General features: G+C 41.4%; 1 protein-coding gene across 1 annotated transcript in view; it reads left to right on the top strand.

Moving 5' to 3' along the window:
* Positions 1 to 256, top strand: part of LOC119589186 (formin-like protein 7) — a 120,422-nt gene that overhangs the window by 99,623 nt on the left and 20,543 nt on the right. Inside the window, exon 2 of the mRNA XM_037937783.1 lies at positions 112 to 210. Coding sequence (XP_037793711.1) covers positions 112 to 210 — 99 coding nt within the window. The remainder of the gene's footprint in view (positions 1 to 111; positions 211 to 256) is intronic.

Below are 256 nucleotides of genomic sequence, written 5' to 3'. Positions count from 1 at the left end.
GAGCCATCAGAATACCTCAACCTTTCTCCACATTTCCCAAAAACAAATAAAAAGATTAAAAAAATAAAATACACTAAAATATACTAAACCCACCATTCCTCTCTGTTGCAGAATATGTCGGCTTTGCAACTTGCAGCCGAGGGGAGAGACTACCTCATGTGGTGTCCCGACCAAGAATTCGATCATGCAGTCGCTGCCTTGGACATCCGGGTAAGTGTGTTGCAAGTTATTCCTTCGTTATTGAGAATATCCTTTG

Source organism: Penaeus monodon, chromosome 25 (genome assembly GCF_015228065.2).
Source record: "Penaeus monodon isolate SGIC_2016 chromosome 25, NSTDA_Pmon_1, whole genome shotgun sequence".
NCBI classification, from domain to species: Eukaryota; Metazoa; Arthropoda; class Malacostraca; order Decapoda; family Penaeidae; genus Penaeus; species Penaeus monodon.
This window is presented reverse-complemented; position numbering and strand designations above follow the sequence as displayed.